Below are 1,123 nucleotides of genomic sequence, written 5' to 3'. Positions count from 1 at the left end.
TCCAGCGTATATTTGAAAAACCAACATTTGTATACAAGCTGTACGAATATCATGACATTCACTTTGGTAGTCGCCTTCTTAATGTTAGTCTGTACGGAATACTTAGGACTATCTCTTTATATTAATGATAATGCATTTTGGTAATGGACTTTCATCTTAACTGGTATACATTTTAGCCATGTTATTGTTGGAGCTATCCTTGTATTCTTCACTCAAAGTATCTATAGTTCTTTAGTTACTTACATGCCTACAAGCTCTATAATGCTAAGCAAATCTAAAGGTATGTTATGCAAGATCTTTACAGAACCATTCACTATTTTATATCTACACTTTGTAGAAACCATGTGGATATTAATCCACATTACATTCTATCTCTAAATCATATAACGGTCGTAAGGTACGCCGGGGATAACAGGTCAGATAATATTGGGAGTTCTAATCCTCGATTGTATCAGCACCTCCATGTCGGCTCATTACTCCCTTGTTATTGAACAAGATTCAGTTAGGAACGCTAGTTCACCGTCAGATGTAATACGTGAGCTGGGTTAAGAACGTCTGGAGACAGTTTGTTCCCTATCTACCATATTATCTAATTGGTTTAATTTTCTTACAAACGGCTTTTGGTTTGATTGAATTATCGCACCCAGATAACTCCATACCAGTGAACCGGTTTGTAACTCCGCTTCATATCGTACCTGAATGGTACTTTTTAGCATATTATGCGGTGTTAAAAGTAATCCCATCCAAAACCGGTGGTTTGTTAGTATTTATGTTATCAACATGTCAATGAAATATCAACAACGATGAAACTTATTTGGTTAACATAACAACATAGAAGGTAAAGCTGGATTACGTTCAAACTTTACACTGGATACGTTTCAATGTTAACTTACTAAATACCATGGGAGCGAAGAGAATCTAATATGTAACTCCGTTCATGGAAATCAAAAGAGCTTTCACTGATTGTATTTATGAAACGTGATTAGTTCACCTAGCCAACACGATCCGGTTGTTTGGGAATAATATCCTATTTAAGGGATTGATATGTGCTACAATAACACAGTCGGTACGAAGTCGAAACAAGGTAGTTGATGGTGAACCAGTGGCTGAACAAACCTTTTTA

The 1,123-nt window shown here is 36.1% G+C and overlaps 1 protein-coding gene across 1 annotated transcript; it reads left to right on the top strand.

Moving 5' to 3' along the window:
• Positions 1-462: 462 nt before the first annotated feature.
• BESB_018870 (putative apocytochrome b) lies at positions 463-790 on the top strand (the record flags this gene model as incomplete). The annotated part of the gene is made up of 2 exons (XM_029360596.1): positions 463-501; positions 566-790. 2 exons carry the CDS (start codon positions 463-465, stop codon positions 788-790), a joined length of 264 nt encoding a protein of 87 aa, XP_029214760.1.
• Between the last annotated feature and the right edge of the window lie 333 nt (positions 791-1,123).

Source organism: Besnoitia besnoiti (assembly GCF_002563875.1).
Source record: "Besnoitia besnoiti strain Bb-Ger1 chromosome Unknown contig00113, whole genome shotgun sequence".
Taxonomy (NCBI): domain Eukaryota; phylum Apicomplexa; class Conoidasida; order Eucoccidiorida; family Sarcocystidae; genus Besnoitia; species Besnoitia besnoiti.
This window is presented reverse-complemented; position numbering and strand designations above follow the sequence as displayed.